Source organism: Pelodiscus sinensis, chromosome 2 (genome assembly GCF_052426305.1).
Source record: "Pelodiscus sinensis isolate ZL-2025 chromosome 2, ASM5242630v1, whole genome shotgun sequence".
NCBI lineage: Eukaryota > Metazoa > Chordata > Testudines > Trionychidae > Pelodiscus > Pelodiscus sinensis.
Window position 1 is genome coordinate 229,357,188 of NC_143053.1, and position 24,468 is coordinate 229,381,655.

The 24,468-nt window shown below is 41.3% G+C and overlaps 1 protein-coding gene across 6 annotated transcripts in view; it reads right to left on the reverse strand.

Annotated features, from left to right (window-relative positions):
* Nucleotides 1-3,468: 3,468 nt before the first annotated feature.
* ODAD2 (outer dynein arm docking complex subunit 2) overlaps nt 3,469-24,468 on the reverse strand; it is a 224,329-nt gene continuing 203,329 nt past the window's right edge. For 5 of the 6 annotated variants that reach the window (XM_075922574.2, XM_075922576.2, XM_006124782.5 and 2 more), the window contains one exon: nt 3,469-3,915. In XM_075922574.2, coding sequence (XP_075778689.1) covers nt 3,802-3,915 — 114 coding nt within the window. In that variant the 3' untranslated portion in view covers nt 3,469-3,801. Of the gene's footprint in view, nt 3,916-8,799; nt 8,921-24,468 lie in introns of those variants that run through there. The other variant, XM_089776758.1, reaches the window with a different exon arrangement.

Below are 24,468 nucleotides of genomic sequence, written 5' to 3' on the forward strand. Positions count from 1 at the left end.
TAAATGTGCAGGTAGCCATCCTGGGACAATTCAATAATTGATCATGATTGTCACCAAGCAATAACTCACACAGCTATAGAGTGATTAAAAAAACCCTTTCTTGTCTGCTGACAGATGTTTGAAATGAAAGACTTAATATTCTTTTAAGATTCAAGAGGAATTACATAAAGGTGACAGATGCTTTTTTCCGTGGTCTTGCTGGTCAGCCATAGTATATCTGTATTAGAATTGCTACTGTCTTCCTGTCCATATTGCCTTTTTGGAATTTCAAATTTTCTGAACATTTTAATGAAAATTAAGTGCAAAAGTGACCTTCAAATGGTGTAAATTAGTCACAGCTTTATTACCTTCAAGGACACTAATTACATTAATTGACACTAACTGAGGACTGGACCCCAAATAATTAAAAAAGGTGGATTGGGATAACCTCAGATTTTACAGAAAAACAATTGTAAATAAATGCTAGGTCCTTGTGGCTGCTCTAATTTGTACTGGAGCTATTCTCACCCTCACGTGCTCCCATGCTTAAGGGAAGTTAAAGTGATTGGGACCCATCTTTGTCTAGGTCCTTTTCAAAGATCAGCTCTGTTGTGATACCTGTTGGTTCAATGAAGGAAGTGGAAGTCTTTGAAAATGCATGTGCCTACATTGCACAGTATGGGCACATCTACACAGCAGGGTTAAAGCTGAAATAATCTACACAACTTGAGTTATGTCAATTGCATAGCTTAAGTTGAAATAACGTATTTTGGCTTTTGGCGCTGTCTATACAGCAGGAAGTTTGAGAAAGAGCACTCTTCCTCTGACTTCCCTTATTCCTCATAAAATGAAGGTTCCAGGAGTCAGAGTAAGAAGTCCTCCAGTTTGATGTTATTTTCACATTATATTGAAATAACTGCTTGTAGTGTAGACGTGGACTATGTTATTTTGGAATAATGGTAGTTATTCCAAAATAACACTGCTGAGTAGACGTGCCTTATGTCAGAGAACACAGAATGCAATTGTTCTTAAAAACCTATTCTGTTTAAATTAATGATGTAGAATCCTGCAATTTTATACAAACAAGAGCTGTGTTTTTAATACAGACTGTGACTATGCAGTTGTTCTGCCTCAATTTCAAAGGGCTTCTTTTCCTTTTATAAAACCGAACAGCTGCAGGAATGATAAAGGAAAAGGAAACATCACAACTAATACAGCACAAGGCTGGGATTACAAGACTGTGATTTAAACCAATGACTTCAATGGAATTACTTCCATGTGTAAGGGTTACTCAGGTGAGTAAGAATTTCAGGTTCAAGCTCTGTCCCCACCATGAGAATTACATATACTTTTCAAATAACTAGATCATAAAATTAAGTGTACGTTTTATCCTCTTCAAAACTCTACATAAAATATTAAAAACTGAAAAAATGTGTCATATTTAGGCCAATTATTTTTGACTGAAAGGTTTGTTTCTCTTTATATAATAAAATATTAACTTGTGTTCTGCTTTTCGTAAGCAAGAAAGTGAAACTATTCTCAACCTCCTCCTCAGACTACTAAAACATATTTGCATTTATCAAAACTATTTATTGGATAGCTGTGTTCTGTGTATAATAAATACTTTATTGTGATATCAGACGCAAGATATAGAGATGTCTATTTACAATTAGAAAGAATCACCAACTGAATTTGAAACATTCATGTTCCCATACAAAGGTTTACATTTATGTACAATTGTTGATTAGCTGGACTCACATTTTGATCTCCTTTATTACTAGTGGAATTACTGCAGACTTAGACCACTATCATGGAGCTCAGAATCTGTCTGCAGATTTAAAAAAACCCAAAAAAACTCCTTATACTTAACTAAAGGGAAAATTCTGTCCCCTGCTCTGACTGCTGGAAATACTGGATCCTGTGAATTGGAAAGAGCATGGACTTATGTGCAAGGGCCTCTGTACCCCTTTTCCTCCCAATGCACCATAGAGTTCTACATGTGTTGTGGAGGAACAGACAATGGGTCCTCCACTATGCAAATCCACAGATGCAAACCATCTACTCAGGAGACGTGTAGGGACCACAACTGCTACTAGATTAAATTTGGCTGTAGAGGGGAAAGTAGCGCAACTGCTCAGATGCTTCCCACTATATCTCTAGGTTAGGGTATGAGACTATAGAGAAGCAGGTTTGGGTTGTTGGATTTCAGTGAATTATCATAAGGGAGTTTCTAGTTCATGTATGAGTTTGTTGACAAGTTTAGTGGTGCCTAAATTAAAATGTGAACAAGAATATCGTTATAAGGAGATTTTTAGACCTCAAGTCAGGAAAGTATTTGATGTTTAAAGTTTGAGCACTTGTTTAAGAGCTATCTCGATATAAGCACATACTTAATACTTGCCTAAACCATGGTTTGTTGGTTAAACTCACAGAGGCCTTCAAAAATGTAAAATTAGCACAAGAGCCAAAAAAATTGTTTCAGTCCATGTATGTTGATTGTTTCTTTTAATTAATAAAATGAGAAATAATTGTATTACACCTCTTTAGCTATAGCTAATGAGTCTGTGGATACAAAGTAATACATATGAAAAAGTTGAGCTTTGTATCTGAATGTGTCCATTAGAACCCAACCTTATTCAGTAGCTGCAGTTTTATCTCACAAGGAACAGGGGAAATTAATAAAATGTAATAGACATGGCAGCTTTTAGACTAGGTGTATTGTACTTTAAATAACCAGGATTGAAAAGTAAAGTAATACAATTCATTCAGAAATAAACATTTAAAAGTGAATGGCAAGTATTTTAAGATTTCTTTTTCATGTATAACAGAATTATTTGCACTTGTATTCTACTTACAAAGGTTGCTGTCCACAGTACCGGCATAAACCTGGACTACTCATGGGTTAATTAATTGCTTGAATGTGTTTCAGTTGTTCTATAATCTACAATATCAGTGACAATTCATTAAAATAAAGACCGTGATTACTAAAATTAAAGTAAATTCTGTAAGTACTTTTATGTTAAATAACAAACTAAATGCTTCAAATATTGTTCTAAATTTAAAAGAATAGGTGACTCCCCATGAGATTATATTTCTAATATACAAATATAAGAATATTAGTATAAAATACTCACTCATCTTTATTTTTTCTTAATTTATGGCTGTGAATTTTGACTATTTAACATGTTTTTATTTTATTTTCATCTAATATATACTTAAATTTAACATGTTTTATTTTATTTTCATCTATAATTGTTTTTTTTATGTTGGTGCTAGTAAGAGGAAATTTGGGATAATCTTGGAATGATGTCTAGAACTCTAGCCATTTGCAGTACTTATATAATACCAGATGTGAAATTGGTGCATCTGTAGTTAGTCCTCTTGTGGATTGAAAGTGATCAAACAGGCAAAACCATAATGACAGGATGATTAGACAGGTTTAGAAGTAAGGGAATTGTTCATTCATGAATTACTGTAAGCCACACACAGTGAAGAAAAATGTATTTATTACAATTTCATCAAATGGAAAGACATAGCTTACATTTAAGAATTAATGTTGTTAACCTGGAACTCAGACAATTATTTTCATGTGTTTTAAGTACCTTAATTTAGATGAAACAATAACTGAAAAACATTTTTAAAAGTATACAGTATGACTATACTATCACATAAATTTTAAACACATATATTTTAATTAGATAGTAAGCTTTAAATATATCCTCAAACAGATGTTTCTCTAACTTAGATAGCCCATGTAGTTCAACATATTCAAACATCTTGCAGTGTGTAATACATGGGAGACAATAAAAGATAGCTGAGACTTCAACCATATTTTGCTTTCTCTGTAGCAAGAGCCAATCTGCGGATATTTGCTATGCAACCAGCTGCTGCTTCTTGTAGAGTTTCATCTGTTGAGCCTACCATACCCAGCAGAAGCTAGTAAAATAAAATCAGACAGAAAAAAATAAATACACTGAAATTAAATTATTGAATTAATTTAAAATAATATATGTACACATATTTATATGAATACGCACCCTCATATGCGTATGCACTTATATACACAAATAACAAAAGACTTTTTGAATTTTAAATTAAGAAATAATACAATTCTTGTTAGTTCAATTCATATAAGGAATCTTGACTCATATTTTCTGTCACATTTGTGACAGTGATACTGCTTCTCCTCATCTTATACTTGTTTATTTTATGTATTTATCCTGTTGGATTCTCTCTTGGATATTTTCCCTCATATAAGCTACAAAATTTTCTTTACTAAAGTATGACAAGTCATATTCAAGATTTTTTATGAAAGCAGTCGTGTACTCTGCTTTAGACCTTCATCCTAGGATTGGATCCATGTGAATACCTCATAAAACAAGGTATACAGGATCTATCGGAAAAGGCTATCTTTAGCGATAGATCAGTGTCTAGACTGCCACTTTTCTCCGACAAAGCTCCATGCCGAAAAAAGCGGTGGCCATTTTTATGCTAATGAAGCGTGGGATATTTAAATAAATATCCAGCCTAATCTTCATCCCTTGATGGCAGAGGGGTGCAGTCTAGACATACCCTCACAGTCCACCCTCATTAATTTATTTGAGGGATCCAAACCTTAAGATATAATTCTTTAGACACTTATATGTCAATAAGAAAACAATTTAGTGGCACATTCTGTCCTTTGCTCAAGTTGAGCAGAAATTTACTTTGTGTGTAGTCCCATTGTTTTCAATGGGAATTCTCCTTGAATAAGGCACCACTCAAAATAAGGATGGATCTTTACAGATAAATATTGTTTACAATCAGCAAATGACTAATCATAGTGCTATTTCCTTATTTTTAATATATTGAAAGTCAGCGATGAAACTGAATAAGCCATATACACTAGAAAGCAGAAAACTCTTGTTTAGCTCAAATTAGCTCCACATAATCTTCAGATTTTGGGAAATCTGCCAATCTTAATATGAGTTCAGGTATTTTGAAGCACAGACAGCTCTAATTAAAACCCCTGCTTTCAGTCTGCAATACTTAGGATTCTGTATTCACCCAAACAATGTAGAGTCAAACCACAAAGAAATCTGTTATCACTCAACTTCAGTGCATATTTTTCATACAGCTAAAATATTACATAAAATTATGAACTGCTAAATATAAAAGCATAAATTGAACGCAGATATTGAATTCATATGCTACCTTTTTCTAACCTTCCAGCAGTTGTGAGGAATGGGTCACAGCTGCACACATATGGCATTTGCTTATGAAGATCAAAGCATTTTATACTTAAGGAAGTATTTGTGTTAGACTAATGTACAAAATAAGCTTCTTGCCAGTCACTTTTCACCCCTTGACCCCATCAGTAACTTATGAAAGGCTGCCGTGAGTATGCCTGAATTATGTCAAAAAAGGCCTTATGTAAATTAAATGTCAGTGGGAGATCAAGTCTTGTGTTAAAGTTTTCACATAACTACTATTAATGTTAATGCAATTTACATATGTATGAACAATAGATCAGAATTCTGAAAGTCTGAACACTTCAGAAAAATATACATGTTTATTTGCTCCAAAACAGTTAAAATTGATGGTGAATGGTATGATGGCTTTTTATCTATATCATAACTTCACTGATAGCTGGCTCAGGCCCACAGCATACAGGTAAAAGTAAAGTCAACAGAAGATTTGCCATTTTTTTCAATGGGAGTAAGAACAGGGTCAGTATGGGTACATCTACACAGCAGCATTGTTTCAGAATAACTAACATTATTTCAAAATAACACAGTGCGCATTCACACAGCAAACCTGTATTTTGAAATAATGTCGAGCTGGAGGACTTCTTACTCTGACTCACGGTAACCCTCATTTAATGAGGATGAAGGGAAGTCAAAGGAAGAGTATTCTTTCTTTGACTTCCTGCTGCGTAGACAGTGTCAAAAGCCAAATTAACCTATTTTGACTTAAACTATGCAATTGATGTAGTTGAAGTTGTGTAGTTTAATTCGACTTTAGCTCTGCTGTGTAGACGTACCCTATGTGTGTGTGCTGATAAAACTGCATTATGTAGTACAGAAAAGCAGAATGCATATCTTAAAAGGCAGCTTAAATGAATGATTTTTTAAAAAAAGTGGTATTAATAAAAACTGTCTTTCTTACTAATTATATAATGTGTCACCTATTAATTTTGTTTCTTCAGTAAGTCATAATTCTGATCAATTTTAATTGTAAAAATAAAAATGGGTTCCCTTGAGCATGTCACAATTTTCTTGTGAAACTTATAGAGGAAGGGTATATGTATTTTGTGTGTCTGATTCAAAATCCAAAAATAGATATGCATCACTGTACATACGGTGATTTTGGTAAAGGAAACCATATACATTATATAATTACAGTCTATAAGTTCACAGACCTAGAGCAAGACCTTTTTATTTTAATGAATTATGAACCCCAATGTTTCATAATGATTCCACTGTTGGAATTGTGATTAGTTTATGTCACCAGATGTTTTGATGGAATTAGTGTTTTTGGAGGTACATTATTTAGTAACAATTATGCAAAAATGTTTGTCTCCACTCTCTGCTTATTGCCCTCAGCTCCATGCTATTTATTTTTTCCTTCAGATATTTACTTGTTTCTGAGTACATATGATTTTTTAAAAAGGCACTCTATTTTGTTACTTGATTAGAACATCAGTTATAAAAATATAAACAGGAATTTTTATAAACCTATTCAGTGATATAGTCCATCATAAAATATTTGTGTGTTATACTGAAGTTAATAGGAATTTTAATTTTGACTTTGCCAGGGCGGGAGCAGTCACTACCCAATTTGCTGTTCCAAATAATCAAGAAATCATAATATATGCACAGAACTGCCACTATATAGAAAAATCCTACATACCAGGGTGTTCGCTGTGTATCTTCATAGTGTCTATAGGATGAAGTAATCCTCCCACCATAGGCCATGATAGTAGCCCTCTGTCAGGGTGGAGGACACATAGCAGCAGAACCTCTAGCTCGCTCTCTCACTTACCCTACTCTCACAGAGTCACTGAAGAGGTAATCAGCACAGAACCCAGAATATTTCAGTTTAGGTATTTAATGATATAATTTGGCACTTAAGTTTGAGGACTTTAGCTAAACTTTGTTGTTATTATCTTTGCCTTATGTGAAAAAAGTATCCCTTTGTTGCAAGGTAACAAGAGCATAGGTTATTGTTGTCCTGCATGCTATTTTTCAATGAAAAAGTAAATTGTTTCACAGGTTCAATTCAATTCACTTGTGATTTGGGGTGTTCAGTCACATTACACACATTTTGACATGTCCAAGAAGACTTTTGGGGCTTCCAAAGCACTAATGCATTATAACTTGTCTTTTTTTCTCTCAGATGCAATGCTCTTGAACTTCACTTATCCTTTCTCTTTACTGTTCAGGTATTGTTTTCTGTCACATGCAAATGTTAACAGATGTCAGAGGCAGCAAAGAAGCAGGTGGTATAAATGTATCAGTCTGGCATATAAGAGACATTTTCCACAAAAAGAGAAGGCAATTGCAGTATTATTTAGACTTTGTTTTTGTTGGCTGGTATTTATATTCTAAGGCAAAGGTCCAAGCAAATTTGGCACAGGTAGAATATCATAACAGCAAATAAGCATAAACATAGGGGCTACATCTAGATTGGCATGATTTTCCGGAAATGCTTTTAACGGAAAAGTTTTCCGTTAAAAGCATTTTCGGAAAAGTGCGTCTAGATTGTCAGGACACTTTTCTGCAAAAGCACTTTTTGCGGAAAAGCGTACGTGGCCAATCTAGATGTGCTTTTCCACAAAAAAGCCCCGATCGCCATTTTCGCGATAGGGTTTTTTTTTGCAGAAAATAAATCTCTGCTGTCTACACTGGCCCTTTTGCGCAAAAGTTTTTCGGAAAAAGACTTTTGCCCGAACGGGAGCAGCATAGTATTTCCGCAAAAACACTGACAATCTTACATGAGATTGTCAGTGCTTTTGCAGAAATTCAAGCGGCCAGTGTAGACAGCTGGCAAGTTTTTCCGGAAAAGCGGCTGATTTTCCAGAAAAACTGGCCAGTCTAGACACAGCCAGGATGTCTGAAGATTATACAGAGTGTGCACATCATTTATGGGCTCTAAAAGCAAGAATAATTCACAGCCTCAATTATTCAGATGGTCAATAGAGATCATGTTGCTACTGCTAGCTCATCTTTAAAATAATACAAGATTCAAAGGCTGCATAATGGAAGATTAGTTTACCTTGTAATTCTGATAGATAATCTTACAGGATTCTGATTGCTGAGTCTTGTGCACCTTAGTACAAGACAGGCATAAAGCACTGAGGTTTCTGGTCCCTAGTGCAGTAATGGGTCATGGTGTAAGCATATCCATTGGTAGTTGTAAGATTCCAGTTGTAGGTAGCTGAAGGACTACAACTGCCCTCAAATGAGAAGCAAAGGCTTCCCAAAGAAAATCTTAGCCAATCACAAACTGCTTGAGAAAGTATTTCCTTGCAAAGAACAATATGAACATAAAACTGCAAACATATACACTACTTCTCAAGATTGCCCTCCAAACTCTGAGGAGAGATGTTTTGTGAATGAGAACTCTGCAGAGGCGATATTTTCAGTGAAGCAGAGTTACTAAGGCAAGTAATTCTGCATTTTCTGAAGATACCATCTTGTCAGGATTCTTGCTGTTAGAGTCTAAGTAGTTCGGGGATGAAAAGAAATTTAAAAAAGCAAACAAGCACTGATGCACTAGTAAACCATTCATTCAAAAATATCTTGGTGTCTAAGATCAAGGGTCTGAGCACAGTAGTGTATATTCACCTTCACTGCTCTGGCCATGGCCATCTCAGCTACCAAAGTCTCATGTGGGCAGTGGAAGATACAGGAGGCAGCATTTTCATGGAGAATTTCAGCATTTTCAAGTAAATCTTTTACTAGACAAAGAAATGCTTGAAAGTTAGAGATATATCAGATGGATCTTAGAGCCTTTGAGACCAAAAAACGTTTGCTTCAGTAGGATTGCTGTTTCTTCCTATCACTTTGGTGATGACATATTTTACATTGACACAGTATCACCAAGTACTGTTAGGACTTACAGTTTTTTTCAGATTTAGTTTTTCATTTTTTTCATATGCTGCAGTTTCTAGAAGATGCTATAGCTATGATCTTCTACTTGTAAATCACTCCCATTCAAAAATAATAATAATAATAATAAAAAAAGAGACATTTTACATGGTTTTTCTAATTCTAACCTAAAAAAAAAATACTTTAAATAAAAGCATATGGAAGAAACGTATCCAAAAATGTATCAATCTGGATCCAGCCAACATTTTGTAACTTTCAACAATATACTGCACACTGGAAAATTTTAAAGCACCTAGCTTTGAGTGTTATGTTACACATATAATTTATCCTTATGAAAATATTTCTCATACAATTAAATTATAAATAATACAACATACTGTACAATCAAAACATGAGGTTAAGCTCAGTCACTGTTTCAATTTTACTAAAATCCAAGCTGATTTCCATCTCCAACTGAGCAAAAGGATAAGACGTTGTTGGCTACATCCATACTGCTGAAAAAGGCAGCTACTATATGCTCATTTTGCTTTGCTCAGGCAGCACAAAGTGGATGGGTTCCAGCTGTAAAAGATTCCCTGCTGGTGTAAATCTGGCAAATTAGAAAAAGCAGTTCTTGCTCAAGCCACCGTCCCCAACCTGAACAGAGGATGTGCCAGGGAAGGCAGGCGGAATGTCAGGAGATGGGCAGAATGGAGCTTCATAATGATGATTTTCAACTGACATGAGGTTCATTCTCTTTGGGATCTTATGTAGTGGTGTAAATTACAGCAGCCCTGAGTCAGAGGGGGCTCTAATTAATTCACTGGCCAGATAAGTGCTAGGTTGAGTTAGGGATTTCTAATGTTAGGTTCTAAATGGATAGTTAAAAACAAGAAAGAAAGAAACAAGGAAAGATTAAACCAAGAGAAAACTGGAGACAAAGGAGCCTGCAAATGGGAGAGAAGAAGGGAAAATGAGAGAGAGAGCGAGAGAGAAATGACAGGACACAAGGGAGAAGAAAAAGAAATTACATACTTGACATACAGTGTTGGTTTCCTTAGGAAAGCTGTAGCTGATTGTATCTGGCAATAAGATGTAATCTGTTTAATTTCAATACACATTTTCATTACATTTTAATTGATTTTCTGTTAAAATAGATTTTTTTTAGTTTAGAACTTTTTGTTTTGTGAAATGTCATCATTATTATTTTCCTCATCTCCCCACATTCATCCTTATTTCTTTCATCCAGCTCTTGCATCCTGTCTGATACCTTAGTTGTAAGATCTCTGGGACAAGGATTATTTTCTTTGTTATTTGTCGGCACCATGTCTAGTCTAATGGGACTGGAGTTCCTCTAGGAAATGCCATAAATAAATTAATAATAATCAATACTGCCTGACCTGACAAGCTTACAGTCAAAGAAAATAAGTACTGTACCAACAGTATATGGGAAGGACACAATCAAATATAAACTAAAAATCATATCATATCATATCTAGCACTAGTAGGAGTAACCTATCCTCTACGCTCCACAGCCATTATCAACTGGCTAATTTCTTATGGCTTTATGGGACAGATCAGGGACAATGGGGAGGGTGAAACATACTTGTTTCAGAACTGACAAATGGGCAAATGAAGCTGGAAAATCGTTGACAGTGTGGTGGGGTGGATGAGAGGGGCCTAATGTAAAACAAATACAAAACACTAAACATTTGTAAACTTTTTGAAAATTTTAAAATATAGGAACTTTTAAGATTTCCCATTTTAGGTTGTAATTCTTATGTTTTCAAGGAACATTTCCACAAATGTAAGATAGGGACTGTTGCGGTGTATACACACCCCATCTTTGGGCTTGAGAGGACCCACGTGTGTGGACACCACCTAGTCAGTTGCTGGATCATTGGCAGGCTCTTTTAGTCTGTGAGAAACAGCCCTCGGGCTGGGTGTAGTATAGCCTAATGGCCAAAGTCAATAAGGTTAACCCTCATCTCAGGGCCATACAGCCCAATATCCAGAGTCAATGAAGTTAGCCCTTATCTCAGGGCAGTCTAGCCTAACAGCTAGAGTAAATGATGGTGGAGCCCTTAGCTCAGAGTCAATAAAGGGGAATGTTACTTTGTTCAGGGCAGTGTGGGCTACCAGCCAGAGTCAATAGGGAGTCAATAGGGAGTGGCCCTTTAATGCAGGGCAACACAGTCTAATGGCTGGAGTTAATAACGGGGAAGCCCTGGGCTCAGGACAAAGTCAATAAAGGGGAATGGCCCTTTAACTCAGGGCAAGTGCAGCCTCACAGCAAAAGTCAATATTGAGTGGGTGTCTGCAGATTATGTAGCGCTGGGAAGAAGGATCAAGGAATTTGAAGCGCAAGTGGTGTTCTCGTCCATCCTTCCGGTTGAAGGAAAAGGTCCGGGTAGGAATCGTTGAATTGAGGAAGTAAATGCATGGTTGCACAGGTGGTGTCAGAGAAAGGGCTTTGGTTTCTGTGACCATGGAACCCTGTTCTGGGCTCAAGGAATGTTAGGAAGAGATGGGATCCACATAACAAAGAGAGGAAAGAGCATCTTTGCAAGCAGGCTTGCAAACCTAGTGAGGAGGGCTTTAAACTAGGTTGTTTGGGGGATGGTGACCAAAGCCCTGAAGTGAGGAAGTCGGCTACCGGGAAGAAACACAAGGAGGAATGAGCAACAAAGGAGGACCCCTGACTCAAATAGAAAAGGCAGGGCGATCAACTGGTTATCTAAGGTGTTTGTACACAAATGCGAGAAGCCTGGGAAACAATCAGGAAGAATTAGAAGCCCTGGCCCAGTCAAAGAACTATGATTTGTTTGGAATAATGGAGACTTGGTGGGATGACTCGCATGACTGGAGTACTGTCATGGAAGGGTATAAACTGTTCAGGAAGAACAGGAAGGGGAGAAAAGGAGGAGGTGTTGCATCGTATATAAGAGAGCAGTATGATTGCTCGGAGCTCCAAGATACAGAGGGTGAAAAGTCTGTTGAGAGTCTATGGTAAAGTTTAGAGGTGGAAGCAACAGGGGTGATGTTGTGATTGGTGTCTGCTATAGACCACCAGATCAGATGGATGAGGTAGACGAGGCTTTCTTCGGACAACTGAGAGAAGCTTCCAGATCACAGGCCCTGGTTCTCATAAGGGACTTGAATCACCCTGACATCTGTTGGGAGACCAATACAGCAGTACACGGACAATCCAGGAAGTTTTTAAAGAATGTTGGGGATAACTTCTTGGTACAAGTGCTGAAGGAACCATCCAGGGGCCATGTGCAGCTTGAGCTGCTGCTCACAAACAGGGAGGAACTAAGTAGGGGAAGTAGAAATGGGTGACAACCTGGGAAGCAGCGATCATGAGACGGTAGATTTCAGGATCTTGACCAAAGAAAGAAAGGAGAATAGCAAAATACACACCCTGGACTTCAGAAAAGCAGACTTTGACTCTCTGAGAGAAATGATGGGCAGGATTCCCTGGGATGCTTACATGAGGGGGAAAGGAGTCCAGGAGAGCTGGCAGTATTTTAAAGAAGCCTTATTGAAGGCACAGGAAGAAACCAACCCGATGCGCTTCAAGAAAAGCAAATACAGCCACTCCCCAATTTACAAACACACTGACTTACGACCATCCATACTTATGACCAACCCCCCATTAACCCCATTATAATATTTTCAAATTGAGAACCATGTACGTCAAGTTTTTCAAACAGCACAGGCATCACATTTAAGGGTATTTCCGACTTATGACCAAATCGAATTACGACCAGGTGTTCGGAACGTAACCCATTCGTAAATCAGGGACTTCCTGTATGGTAGGTGACCAGATTGGCTTACCTGGGACATCCTTGGTGAGATTAAACAGAAAAAGGAAGCTTACAAGAAGTGGAAAATTGGACAGATGACTAGGGATAAGTATAAATATATTGCTCGAAAATGCAGGGGAATTATCAGGAAGGTGAAAGCACAATTGGAATGGCAGCTAGAAAGGAATGTGAAGGGTAACAAGAAAGGTTTCTACAGGCATGTTAGCAATAAGAGGGTGATCAGAGAGGGTGTGGAGCCCTTATTGGATGAGGGAGGTAACCTAGTGACAGATGATGTGGAAAAAGCTGAAGTACTCAATGCTTTCTTTGCCTCTGTCTTCACTGACAAGGTCAGCTCCCAGACAAATGCACCAGACAATGCAGTAGGGAAAGAAGGTGGACAGCCCTTGGTGGGGAAAGAACAAGTTAGGAACTATTTAGAAAAGCTAGATATAAAAAAATCCATGGGTCCAGATTTAATGCATCTGAGGGTACAGAGGGAGTTGGCAAATGTCATTGCCTTTGGCCATTATCTTTGAAAACTCGTGGAGATCGGGAGAGATCCCGGATGATTGGGAAAAGGCAAATGTAGTGCCCATCTTTAAAAAAGGGAAGAAGGACAATCCAGGGAACTACTGACCCATCAGGCTTACCTCAGTCCCCAGAAAAATCATGGAGGGGATCCTCAAGGAGTCTATTTTGAAATACTTGGAAGAGGGGAAAGTGATCAGGAATAGTCAACATGGATTCATGAAGGGCAAGTCGTGCCGGACCAATCTGATTAGCTTCTATGATGAGGTAAGTGGCTCTGTGGATATGGGAAAGTTAGTGGACTTGACTTCAGCAAAGCTTTTGATATTGTCTCCCACAATATTCAACAGTGTGCCCTTGTAGCCAAGAAGGCTAATGGCATAATAGGTTGCATTAGGAAGGGCATTGCCAGCCGATCTAGAGAAGTGATTATTCCCCTTTATTCAACACTGGTGATGCCACACCTGGAGTACTGTGTCCAGTTCTGGGCCCCCTCACTATAGAAAGGATGTGGATGCATTGGAGGGGGTCAAGTGGAGGGCGACCAAAATGATTAGGGGGCTGGAGCGCATGACGTATGAGGAGAGACTGAGGGATTTGGGTTTGTTTAGTCTGCAGAAGAGAAGAGTGAGGGGGGATTTAATAGCAGCCTTCAATTTCCTGAAGGGAGGTTCCAAAGAGGATCAAGAGAGGCTGTTTACAGTAGTGATGGATGGCAGTACAAGGAGCAATGGTCTCAAGTTACAGCGGGAGAGGTCTAGGTTGGACATTAGGAAAAACTATTTCACTAGGAGGGTGGCGAAGTACTGGAATGGGTTACCTAGGGATGTGGTGGAATCTCCATCTCTAGAGGTTTTTAAGTCTCAGCTTGACAGGGCCCTGGCTGGGTTGATTTAGTCAGGATTGTTCCTGCCTTGGGCAGGGGGCTGGACTTGATGACCTCCTGAGGTCTCTTCCAGCTCTATGGTTCTATGATTCTGCCACTCGCTCAGAAGGAAGTCAGACCAAACACACCGAGCTCACCTGGGTGGGGGATACCACTCTGACAGCCTCCCTGGGTCTGTTTCTACCAACAGTGGTGCAGGTCTGATCCAGGAGGTTTCTGGATCCTCTGGATCCCCTGCAGCCACCTCTCCCTGGGGCTCCTCCAGTGTTGGTAGCTCATGGCGGTCTCTGGGTCCTGCTGTCTGAGTCTTTGGCTGGAGTGGTTCTGGAGCTCCTGGTGAAGAGCCTTCTCCTTCTGTGCCCAGCCTAGACTGAGCTGGGTTACTGTCTTTTATGCTGCCCCAGCATTTGGAGTATGCCCAGTCTGGGTGAAGGGACAAGACTTCCTCTGCCCACAGGGTTTTAACCCCACCTGATTCAGTGCGGGATATGCACATCCCATCACAGGACCTTATTGGGTATACTCATATAGCACACAGGTATGTACCCTACCTTCATAAAACTAATACTAAAACAGATTTGATTTTTAATCTTTGTTAATCATATAAGAATACATGAAACAAGTCTAGACTCTTACTTGTCAGATAATGTCATACTATATTTGTCTGTTAGAGGTTTGGTGCAATGTTTAGAAAGAATTCTATCAAGAACATTCCAATGTACTACGAGTCTTATAGGATTTGAAATGCATCCCACAAAAAGCAATAGGGAGAGCTGATAATTCAGAAATGTTGAAGCCAAAGGTCTTAAAACATATTTTGTATGGGACTATAATCTTAATTTTATTTTTATTTCACTGTAGTTTTCTAGTGAAGATTAACATATAAAGGAGGCACTTGGAGAAAGAGAGAGAACACAGACCTATTTCCTAATAGCTAAAGAAAGACACTAAAAGAGTTTCAAAATTGATTGGAAATCCATATTATTAAGATTAAAATAGGAGCTGAATTAGTTACTGTATGTACTACACATTTATAACAGACAGCCCTTTGCCAGAAATGTTTTTTTTTTAATTTAGATTTGCTTCTGTGACATCCTGAGGATCTTATTTTCCATTTATTGCTGCTTCTCATCCACATTTCTTCTTTTTGTTATTTCACATTTTGTTATACTTTTTTAAAAATGTCTATTTCTTTCTACTGTTAAGAACATGATTTTTTCCTTACCCTCCCTGTATTTGGATTACTGTGGGAGTAGGAAATCTGGGGAGGATTGCCAAGAGGCCTCCCATTTCTCCAAATGTTTGTTAACTTGAAAATCATTTGAAATGTTTTAGCAGCCATTTTATCTATGATTGTTATCTAAAGATTGCAGAGTACAAAACAGGACAACTGGAAATAAATAATTAGTTGCTGTGATTCACAGAGTTCTTACTCTTTTTGGGGTCACAAATAAAAACCTCTGAAGAATAAAGTACTGTATACCTTGGTGACAAATAACTCTGGGTATGTCTACACTACAAAGTTAATTCAAACTAACAGCCATTAGTTCGAATTAACTTTCATAGGCGCTACACAGGCAAACCGCTAGTTCGAACTTAATTCGAACTAGTGGAGCGCTTAATTCGAACTAGGTAAACCTCATTCTACGAGGACCAATGCCTAGTTCGAATTAAGTAGTTCGAATTAAGGGCTGTGTAGCCACTTAATTCGAACTAGTGGGAGGCTAGCCCTCCCCAGCTTGCCCTGGTGGCCACTCTGGGCACAACCAGGGAAACTCATCTGCCCCCCTCCCGGCCCCGGAGCCCTTAAAGGGGCATGACACGGTCTGGCTATGGTGCCCGTGCCAGGTGCAAGCCTGCCAGCACCCAGCCAGCAGACCCTGCACCTGGCACGGCACGAGCCAGCCACCTGCTGCCACCCAGACCTCCGCCTCTTCCCGGGACCAGGTGGCGGCTCCCAGGAGCCTGCCCGGGGCCGCAAGGGAACCTCATGCAGGGTTGGGGGGAGGCCTCCAACGTCCACGACCTCCGCACTAGGCACAGGAAAGTGGCAGTCTGGGGCAGGATAGCTGCCAGCTTGGCCACCAAAGGCCACATGCGAACCCAGGAGCAGGTTTGCATGAAAATCATGGTGGTCCAGTGAGACCCCCCCAACCCTGAGCCCTGAGCTTAGAACATAAGAATGGCCGTATTGGATCAGACCAAAGGTCCATCTAGCCCAGTAGCCTGTCTGCCGACAGCGGCCAACACCAGCTACCCCAGAGGGGATGGACTGAAGACAATGACCAAGCCATTTGTTTCGTGCCATCCATCTCCAGCCTTCCACAAACAGAGGCCAGGGACACCATTCCTACCCCCTAGCTAATAGCACTCCATGGACCCAACCTCCATGACTTTATCTAACTTCTCTTTAAACTCTGTTATAGTTCTAGCCTTCACAGCCTCCTGTGGCAAGGAGTTCCACAGGTTGACCATTTGCTTTGTGAAGAAGAACTTTCGCTTATTAGTTTGAAGCCTGCTACCCATTCATTTCATTTCGTGTTCTCTAGTCCTTCTATTATGGGATCTAATGAAGAACTTTTCTTTATGCACCCTCTCCACAACACTCATGCTTTTATATACCTCTATCATATCCCCCCTCAGTCTCCTCTTTTCTAAGCTGAGAAGTCCCAGTCTCTTTAGCCTCTCTTCATATGGGACCTGTTCCAAACCCCTCATCATTTTAGTTGCCCTTTTCAAAACCCTTTCCAAGGCCAAAACATCTTTTTTGAGGTGAGGAGACCACGTCTGTACACTGTACTGAAGATATGGTGTACCATAGTTTCATACTTCCCCTCCTCCTTCTTCCCCGGCTTCCCCCTTCCAGCTCCCTCCTCCCAGGTTTCCCCCTCCCCTCTCCCACGCTCTCTCTTCCTCTCTCCCACCTCCTTTTCCCAGTCTCCCCAGAGGCTAATCCCGCCCACCCCCGTTTTGTTAAATAAAGAGAATTTCTATTTTTGTGTCATTTATTTTGTACATCAGGAAGGAGGGCTAGGGAGGGGTAAGTGGAAGGAGGTGAGGGAGGAATGGGGTATGAGCCCCCGATGGGGAGGACTGGGGTGGCTCTGCGGGCTCCTCAGGGTGGAAGCTCTCCTGCAGGGCTGCCTGGATCCTGACAGCCCCCCGATTGACCCCCCCCCCCGGATGGTAGCTTGTGGCAAGTGCAGCCGGGCTGATGGCCGAGTGCTGTGATGTGCCGAGTGTGGGCACTCAGGGCACTCCAAGTCAGGACTGCTTTGCTGTCCCTCATTGAGGTAGACAAGCAAGCAGGGAACCCTGAGAACTGTCTGTCCGGGGTGGGGGTCGGGTCCCTTTAAGCACAGCCTTCGGCTAGCCTGAGCCAGCAGCTCCACACTCTAAGTCCTAACCTGATGCCCTGCCGGCACTGCTTCCGGCCAGCCTTAACTTTGGTTCAGGGTCCACTCAATGTGGACATGCAAAACGCTAATTCGAACTAGTTTTTAGGTCTAGATGCACTAGTTCGAATTAGCTTAGTTCGAATTAACTAATTTGAATTAAGTTATTTCGAATTAGTGCTGTAGTGTAGACATACCCTCATTGATTGTAGAAAAAAATACTGGTAGTGTCTGTTCTCATTACTGATGGGTTATTCATGACCTGTCAGTAAGATGTGTTGTTAGGGATTCTCAGTTGTTCCTGAATCCTTGAAAATTCGCTCAATATAGCATGGTCCTTGAATACTACTTTGAACTACAACTAGCAAACACTATACAACTTCCAGATTAGGGTCAGATTCTGCCATACTTCCAGCAGGTAGTAACAGTGAGGATTCCCATTGTTTCCAGGTGGTCAAATCTGACTGTTACTTAGGAGAACTAGCTTTAAGGAATATATTAATTGGATTCACATTTTCTTTGAGTTTAATTCAATCTGATAATTTTGATCTCTAAAGCTCTCTTAGGCTACGGATACATCTGTCTGTATATACTCAATCACAATAGCTGAAACCAATAGCATGCTTTTGCTAATAGTTCTCAGATCTGAATGCCTGGGGACAAGAAGAAGGGCGTTCTTATTAGAGAGCCCGAGATCTTTGATTTTTTTTCTTTGTTGGTCCAAGAAATCTTAAGTCTTTTGGCCATCAGAGCAGAATAAAAGACTTGTATATGTTCTCAGGCTTTTGTTTTTATGGATAAAAGTAGTGTATACATCTGGTTAATCGCAGGTAAGTCTATTTAGAACTCATATTGCTCTACAATAGTAAAGTAGTTGATTTCCTACCATGTAACAGGACATGTTTAACAGACTGCGAGCAGGTCATCTCTGTCTGTTGGAACCAACCAGGTACCATGCCATCAGTGCCAGATGGTCGATCTGAAGGTGAAGCAGAGAGAAGTGGTTCTGCATGAGCAGGTCATGGCATCTGCGTGGATATGGTGGACGAGCCGACATACGATGCAGGTAAGGGAACCATGTTTGTCGCAGCCAGAAGGGAGCTATTAGAATTACCGTGGCTCTGTCGTCCGTGAGAATTTTCTCTCTAGGACTCTGGGGATTAGAGGTGTGGGAGGGAATGCATATAAAAGATGGCAACTCCAACTGCAAAGGAAAGCATCCCCTTTGGAATTGTGTCCAATCCCCGCCCTCGAGCAGTATTGAGGGCATTTCGCATTGAGATATGTGGCAAAGAGGTCCGTTGTCGGAAACCCCACTGTTGAAATATTGTGGAGAGTTCCTCGAGGTGCAATTCCTATTCATGGTTGAGCGAAAAGTGTCTGCTCAGGGCATTGGCTGTGCAATTCTGTTAGCCGGGGAGATATTCTGCAGTGAGGGAGATTTTGTGGCTGTTGCACCAATTCCACAAACGTATTGCTTCTGCGTACAGCAAATGGGATCGGGCTTCCCTCTGCCTGTTTATGTAATATACCATAGTCATATTGTCTGTGAGGACTTGTATGACTTGACCTTGGATAAAAGGGAGGAAGTATTGGTAGGCATTGTACACCGCCCTGAGTTCCAGAAAGTTGATGTGCATCAATGATTCTTCAGGGGACCATAGGCCCTGCACCTGCTTGCATCTCAGGTGGGCACCCCATCCGAGTAGTGATGCGTCGATAGTGAGCTGCATCGTTTGCTGAGGACAGTGGAAAGGTATGCCGAACATCAGATTGTCGGGGACAGTCCACCAGGCTAATGATGTCCTCACGTGGGAAGGAATTCCTACCGTGCTGCATATGTCGTGAGTGTTTGGAGCATACATCTTTGCCATCCAATGCTGAAGGCACCAAAAATGTAATTTTGTGTGTTCAATGACATAAGTCGTGGAGGCCATGTGCCCCATGAGTTGTAGGCATTATAGTATGGAAACTTTTGGACTGGTGAGAAGCACCTGAACCAAATCCTGGATTGCCTGAAATCTGGTTATTGGTAAGAAAGCTCATGTGTTGGTGGAGTCAAGCTGGGCACCGATGAACTGTATTGATTGCTGGGGCATCATGGTTGACTTTGGAATGTTGAAAATGAGACCCAGAGCCTCAAAGACCTCTCTCATGGTATTTGTGGCGTAAAAAGCCTCTGTCAAGGAGGGAGCTCTGATTAAGCAATTGTCAAGATAGGGGAATATCATTATACTAAGACGACGAAGATATGCCATCACTATAGCTAGGGTTTTGGAGAAAACCCTTGGAGCTGATGATAGACCAAAAGGCAGGACCTTGTATTGGAAATACCGCATCCGTAGCACAGGCGGAATTGTTGATGGGGATGGTTCTCAGTCCCTCAACGGAAGCGTCAAACCTGTTGCCTGGTGTTTTGCTGGGTGGACGCTTTTGGTGGGGGTCGTCTCCTCTGCTGGTGTTATCTGCCTCATTGTTGGTCATGCTGTCTGTATGCCGGTGGTTGATGAGTGAAGGTTCTCTGCCTCTGATATGGAGTGTATCTCTTTTGACGGTAAGGTGGCGTGTACATTCCAAGAGTCTTAAGGGTCGTTCTGGAAACTTTCCCCGAATGGAGCAGTTGGTCCGTCTTGTTGGAAAATAGATTCTGCCTGTTGAAGGGAAGGTCTTCAACCTTCGACAGGAGGTCTTTGGGGGCAGATGACTGTTGTAGCTAGGACGCCCTGCGCATAACAATTGAGGTGGCTGTCATACACGTTGTGGTGTCGGCAGTATCCAGGGCTATATGTAGAGCCATTCTTGAGGCTGCATACCCCTCCTGGACTACTGCCTTTAGAATGTCTTGTTTGACTTTGGGCAAATGATCCAGAAGCAGCACAAGTTTGGCGTAGTTATCAAAATTATGATTAGCCAATAATGCCAAATAATTAGCCATTTGTAGTGTCAGTGTCGCTGAAGAATACACTTTTTGGCCAAACAAATCCTTGTCAGCAGTGGAGAGTTTATGTTGGGGAGCTTTTGCCTTCTGTTGTATTACATCCACAACCAAAGAGTTAGGTTGTGGATGAGTAAAGAGAAACTCCATCCCTTCTGAGGGAACAAAATACTTTTTGTCCACTTTTTTTGTTGGTAGGCAGAGTGGAAGCTGGTAATTGCCATATGTCATTTGCTATTTTGAGGATGGCATCATCCAGTGGTAGGGCAATCCTGACTTGGTGGGATTGTTTGATGTTGTGTAGCAGATGACATTGTTTTTGCGGTACCTCTCCAAGCTGCACCCGCTGGCTGTCAGCAACTCTTTTGAAAAGTTCCTGAAATTCGTGTAAATCATCTGAAGGGGAAGTGTCACCCTGTAAGACTGCATCGTCTGGGAACGATGAAGATTGATTGGTAGGAGAGTGACCCTGTATACCCTCCTGCATGGAAGGAGATCGTTGTACATCCCAAGGATGTGCTGGGATGGACGATGGGACCCCCGAAGGAGTTGGTGGTCTCGAAGAAGGGTGAAGTGGTGAACAGTCCTTGACAACTGAGGAATGGGAGTGGTGTGGTGAAAGTGGTGATGCCACATGCCGGTGAGGTGAATATGCACGATGGTGATGAGGTGGAGACCGGCGATGGAAGTGAGATTCGTATGGTGATCTAGATTATGCGATCGTCTGTAATAGCCCAAATGGGTTGATAAGGTGGGTGACCTGGGAGATTGCAACCTTCCTCTGGAATGCGTGGAATACGTGGGTGATCGACGGTCATGTTGGTAGTAATGCCGGAGTTGTGGGGAACGATAGTCCCTGTGTGAATACCCCGGTGAGTGTCTTAAGTAGGGTGGAGATGGTGAAGGTAGGTACGGTGAAAACTGAGGACTGGGTGACAGAGTTGGCAGTTTCCGAGCTCTATGGTGACTAGCATGGGTCATAAACTGATCTGGTGGAGATGAAGCCAGAGTAGAAATTGTCATCTGTGCTGGAGGTGGTCCGCGAAGGTCAGCTTCCCGGATCGATGTAACAGTGTGTGGAGTGGGTTCCACTGCGACTGCTGTGGGTGGAACTGGTGAACACCTTGGCACCGGTGGGTGTCTTGGTGCCAGCGAGTGCCTCGGTGCCAGCAAGCGACTTGGGTATGGAGAGTGCCTCGGTGTTGGAGGATGAATCGGAGCTGGTGAGTGTCTCGGTACAGGAGAACACCTCAGTGCCAGACGACATCTTGGTGCCGGCGACCGGCTCGGTGCTGAAGAGCGCGTCAGTGCTGGGGAGTGCTCCGGTGCTGGAGAGCATCTTAATATGGGCGAATTTCTTGAGGCCTTAGCTGGTGCCGGTGTTGAATGAGACACCAATGGCGGGGCCGAGATAGCGGAGCCCGATACAGAGGGGCTAGGTGCCGACTTGCTTCGGCTTTGCTTGGGTTTCTCAGGGCCACATGCAACAGACGTGCATGAGGTGTCCGGCTTATCGCCAACACTCATTCGCTAGGGAGGTAGAGACTGGGAACAGACTCTTTACAGGAGTCAGAGTCTTGGTTTTCCTGAGTTGGTCTGTGGACCTCAAGGGTTGAGGCGGTTGGGGATCAGTACCTTGAGGTTGTAATGCTTTGTCAAAAAGGAGCATTTTCAAGCGCATGTCCCTGTCTCTTCTGGCTCGGGCTGTTAACTTAGAGCAGTGGGGACATTTCTGTGGAATGTGGTCTTCTCCCAGACATCTTATACAGAGGGGCTACGTCTAGATTGCATCCCTTTTTCGTAAAAGGGATGCAAATTAGACGTATCGCAATTGCTAATGAAGCGGGGATTTAAATCTCCCCCGCTTCATTAGCATAAAAATGGCTGCCGCTTTTTTTCAGCTCGGAGCTTTGCCGGAAAAAAGTGCCAGTCTAGATGCGGAACTTTCAGAAAATAAAGCCTTTTCCGAAAGATCCCTTAACCCTCTTAAAATAAGGGATAAGGGATCTTTCAGAAGCTCCGAGCTGAAAAAAAAGTGGCAGCCATTTTTATGCTAATGAAGCGGGGGAGATTTAAATCCCCGCTTCATTAGCAATTGTGATACGTCGAATTTGCATCCCTTTTACGAAAAAGGGATGCAATCTAGATGTAGCCAGGGAATGGCCATCAGAGGCAGGCATTGCCTCGAGGCAAGCACCACATTTTTTAAACCCAGGTGATCCCGGCATCCTAACTATGTACAGAAAAAACAGGGAAAACATATTTTTTTGAACTAGGACTATCTAACTAACTCTAACTAACTAATAACTTTGAACTATTAACTATTAAAGAGTTTTCCTCTCACTCGATCCTGACAGGAGAGAATGTTGACTCCATCCACAGCCAAGGACGGTCAGGAGGAACTGCCGGGAGCAGGACCGCGCGCGCACACAAACGGCGCAAAAAGGCACACCGCGTTTCACGCACGTGCGGTCCAGCAGACTACAGCTGGAAAAATCTCTGATCTGCAGCGCCAGGACAAGCCCGACACCTACAGTGGAGCACCCACGGGACACTGCTCAAAGAAGAATAATGCCTTTTTTCGACAGAGTTATGTCGAAAAAAGGTGCTATTGCAATCCACACTGTGCTTTTTCAAAAGAGAGCGTATAGACTCTCTGTCAAAAAAATGGCTTGCTTTGTCGACAGAACTGGCTATAGTCTAGATGCTCTTTTTCGACAGAGGCTTTGTCAACAAAGTATCTGTCGACAAAGCCTCTATCAACAAAAGCCCGTAGTCTAGAAGTACCCGAAGAGGGAGAAAATGTTCTCTTTAACCTCTGAAGACAGAAGCAGCAGCATTGGGTTTAAATTGCAGCTGGAGGTTGGAAATTAGGAAAATCTTTGTAACTGTTAGGCTGGTTAAGCACCTGAATAACTTGTTTAGGGAAGTCATAGAAATTTTATCACTGGAATTTTTTAAGAGCAGGTTTAACAAACGCTTGTCAGGGATTATGAAGTTACTATTTAGTCCTTGCCATCAATGCAGGGAATTGGATTAGATCAATGTTTCTCAAAATGGTCCGTGAAACAACCCTGAACGTGCATCTGCACAGCACATCTTAACTCGAAATAAACTACGCAAATTGAGCTATGTCAATTGCATAGCTTATTTCGAAATAGCTTATTTTGAAATTGGGAGTGTCTACACAGCACTTATTTTGAAATAGAAGACTCTTTCTCCAACTTCCCTTAGTCCTCATACAATGAGGGTTACAGGAGTCAGTGTAAGAAGTCCTCAAGTCTGACAGTATTTTGACATTATTTTGAAATAATGCTAGTTATTTCAAAATAATGTTGCTATGTAGACATACCTGGGAAAGCTGCCACCTGGTGTGTTTATTTACCGGCTCCACAGTCACGGTGACTTGCAGCTCCCGTTGGCAGCAGTTTGCCATTGGCAGCCAAGGGGAGCTGCGGGAAGTGGCGTGGGCCAGGCCACCACTTTCCACGGCTCCCCTCATGCAAATGACAAACAAGAGCCAATGGGAACCACAAGGCTCTGTGGCTGTGGAACTGGTAAATAAACATACCGGAGCGGTCAGGTAGCAGCTTTCTCAGAGTGCTTTCACGGAACACTTTGAGAAACACTGGACTAGATGACCTCTTGAGGCCCCTTCCAGTCCAATAATTCTAAGTGATCCAGTGATCAGAGTTAAACTTTTCCATGTTGTACTGACTGGCATATATTAATGATCTCCTTTTCACATATGAAAAATGAGGCATTTGTTTTAAAAAATGTAAATTCAAAGTCCATGGGACCAATTCATTTTTAATTTACCTCCACTGAGATCAACAGAGTTGCACCAGAAAAGATTGTAGCC